The 3512-nt window shown below is 52.3% G+C and overlaps 1 protein-coding gene across 1 annotated transcript; it reads right to left on the bottom strand.

Moving 5' to 3' along the window:
- Positions 1-817: 817 nt before the first annotated feature.
- On the bottom strand, positions 818-3016 carry LOC108053457. Its single transcript, XM_017136099.2, has one exon. It carries the CDS (start codon positions 2920-2922, stop codon positions 850-852), a length of 2073 nt encoding a protein of 690 aa, XP_016991588.2. The 5' UTR covers positions 2923-3016; the 3' UTR covers positions 818-849.
- Positions 3017-3512: the final 496 nt, after the last annotated feature.

Raw genomic sequence — 3512 nt, 5'->3', positions numbered from 1 at the left:
ATGAAAATATTCGGAAATAAAGTACTTCGACCGAAGCCTCAACTTGTTTATTTCGAGAGCAATCACGCGCCAATGGAAACCAAAACAAAGCAAAAATACAAACCAAAAACCAAAAGCCTCAATCAGAACCGGGCCAGTGGGTCGTGCAGAGGGGATTGTCGAGCAGGGGGGAGGGGCACTTGGCCCATTGGCCCAGCTGTCCATCACATGGCCGATGGAATGCCCACTAGTCGAACGAAAGTGAAAATTAATTAAAATACTCAACGCTTTGGGTTTCCCTGCGTCCCAACCCCCCTTTTCCGCATAAAACTGCGAGTACGCATATATTTTTTTGTTTTTGATTTTCACTCATTTCCATAGTCGCGCCAGCTGAGCAGCAAGCACGGCATCTCAAATATTTGCCAAATAATTAATCATGCCACTTTGTGGCCCAAAATCTCTGGCAGATCGGCGCGAAATGCCTACGTCAGCCCAAGTGACTACACCTACACCCTTCACACTCTGCCCAGTGGATTCCAATTCCGAGACACTCAGCCTGCGGGCCTCTGATAAGGGCGCACAGCTTCATCATCGCAGGCTGGTACTCTGGCCCAGATTACGATAAATTTTTAAATAACAGAGACAGCTGAAGTTGTCCACACGCCCCGCGTTGAGTGATGGCCCCAGGGCCCGAGTTCTTTTGGAACGGCTTCCTGTTGCAGCATTAGGAGCCTTGTCCGCCGATTAGTCAGCAAGATGCCGAAATTAACGTAATCAATTATTGCCCACGCAGCTGTTCCCGCCTCATACCCACTTCTGCACCCACTACCAAGCTGGATTGCTGCTCATAACTCAGTTTATTTTGGCCAGTCAGCGGGATTGCGTGGGCATATACAGGTACTCGCTGTCCGTCCAGAAGTCCACCAGAGTTCGCGGCTGCGGTTGGGCATCCAAGTGCTTGAAGCACCGCGCGAAGAGTTGGCCTTGCCGCACGTGCCGCAAGTGCCCGGCTGCCACCTCCGCCATGAACTGCTCCACCAAGGCATCCTGGCCACTACTTCCTCGCGTCGGCACTGCCCTCATGCGCAACGTGTGCGTCTCGGCGGCATTCACGTCGATGAGCACGGTGCTATTGGCCCTCAGGTTGTAAACACTTCGACTCCGCTTGTTGTCCACGAAGAAGTCAAAGTGGTCCACGCTGTCCAGGTCGTGGGCGAACCACTGCAGCGACAGCGATCCACCGTCCAGGCGGGAGGCTCCGCAAATGCTCACCGGGTAACTGACCCGCGACGAAGGATGCCGACGTTTCCCATGAAGATCGGCCTTGATCTGGCTGCGCACCTCCGACAGGGCGCAGAGGTCCATGAAGAAGTTCTTGGCCAGCAGCTTCGACTCCAGCCTTTTCTGTCCCTCCGGCGACTGGAAAAATTCGGCCCTCTTGACCGCCCGTCGCATGTCCTGGCAGTGGTGACATTTGCAATCCTCCTGGTAAGTCCGGCAGCTGGTGGAGGCGTCCTCAATGTCGCCACCAGTGCTCTCCCTCGGCTGGCCACCGTCATCCTCCTCAGGGCTGACCAGAGTGAAGGTATACTCCATCAGGGGGAGGGGGTCGAGGACCTCTTTCTTCTGGTGGAGGTTGTCCGGGATCTTTGACGCACTTGCTCGCGATCCTGAGCGGGAACTTCGCCGTGAGCTACGGTGAGAGCTTGACCTCGATTGAATTGATCGGGGGGATTGCTCGCCCCCAGACTTGGCTAAGCCCGGTTTTAGAATAGAGCTAACTGCTTTTCTGACCGTCATGTTTTGTGATGCCCCACTTGAGCCTTCTCCGCTCCTTCGACTCGACCTGCTCGATCGTTCTCCCTCCGAATTGGGACCAGAGGAACTGACCAAGGCGAATACGGGTTCCACTGCATGTGTGGCATGATCGTTTCTGGGTGACATCTTGGGCGTCCTTCTAGGTGAACTGGCGACGGAGGATCTCCTTTTCTGGCGTATTGATTTACTGCTTGACCTTGACCTGCTCCTTAAGAAATCGCGGACCTGACCCGGTGACATCGTATATTTCCGTTCGAAAGCACTGTGCTCCTTTGACTGTGACCTACTCCCAATCATTCCACTTCCCGAAGGAAGCTCTGATTCGCTGGCCACGTCGTGAACTAGACTCTTCGACGCGGTCTGCATTGAAGTGTCAGTTCGGTAGCCAGCTTCCTCTGTTTTGGGCGTATAGCCCGTCAGTGGGGTAACATCAGAACGAAGACTTGTACGGTCGTACATCGCGTTATTGAAGGAGTAGTTGGAATGGTGAATACTCGGGGTCATCTGCGAGGTGCTGGGAATCGTAGGCTGGAGCCCCAAGTCGGACAGAAGCGTATCATTAGACTTGCTAAGATAGGGATTATCCTTCTTAGTTCCTTGAGAGGAGGTTGAGGAATCATGGGGTGCCGAAAGATTGGAATTCGAGCCACCGGTATTTTTGATGAACTTGTGGAATAGGCGCTTCACAGATGTGAAAGATTCACCTGCTTTAACGAGCGCGACTGTGCTGCGGAGGAACTGCTTAATCGACGAGGTGGCGGATTCGAAATTAGCCGATTGCTGGGAATTTGAAGAGCCAGTTTGGACCAAGGCGCTGCCTTCCGGGGTTGGTGGCGCTTCAATGCTTGATGACTCTTCCTCCTTCAGTTCATGTTCGTCCTTGACCGAATTTCTGAGGGAGCTGTCGCTATTCGTACTGGTACTGATTTGCTGACTGGAGGTCATCGAGAGTTGACTACTCTGCGGACTAACGACAACAAACACGGGGGGCACAATGTCCGTCCGAACGCTGGAGCCGCTCTTGATGGAACTCTTGACGGTGAGGTTCTTCTTTGGCGGCTTCCTACTGACCGACGGAGCCGAAGGCATCTCCTCCGGCAACACGATGCTCACCCTCTTGGACATACTGATAATTTAACTGCGACACTGGAGGGCGATTTATAAAATCTTCCGTGATTGCTTGAGACGTTTATCAATCGAAACATTAAGTGTGTGTAGACATTTGCCAGCTTGCCATCTAACTCAGGGGCAACTTTTCATTCCCAGCTGGCATTCTGCTCCAGGAAATGCAAAAGCGTGGCCTGTATTCAATCATCTCCAATGAGGACTTATGGCTGGACCTTCGGGCGAGGCAGGGATATTCATCCATGATTCTGTCCCCGTGAATTACTGTCCAAGAGCCCCAGCAGCGATTGCGCATAATTTAGTCAATGTTTGTCCCGCTTAATGGACGGGGGTGAATTTGCATAAGTCGCGGACCTTTCAGCCCACATTTAATATGGCCAAGGCCCTCTTTTTCGGGTCCTCAAGGCACACCAGATATTTTTGACTCTAATTAGAGCAGCGTGGTCCTTAATGAGTGTTGCCGTAGGGCGATGTTTTTTGCAGTGATGAATTTTTGTTAAGCCTTAAAGAGTTCAGAGTGTGGCTTTAAGTTTGCCTCTTTTGCTAGGCTTATTATTCGGCTTGGCTGCTCACAAAATACGACATGCCAT

This window comes from Drosophila rhopaloa, unplaced genomic scaffold (genome assembly GCF_018152115.1).
Source record: "Drosophila rhopaloa isolate 14029-0021.01 unplaced genomic scaffold, ASM1815211v1 contig_115, whole genome shotgun sequence".
Lineage (NCBI taxonomy): Eukaryota > Metazoa > Arthropoda > Insecta > Diptera > Drosophilidae > Drosophila > Drosophila rhopaloa.
Note: the sequence above shows the minus strand (reverse complement) of the source record. Positions and strands in the feature narration are given on the sequence as shown.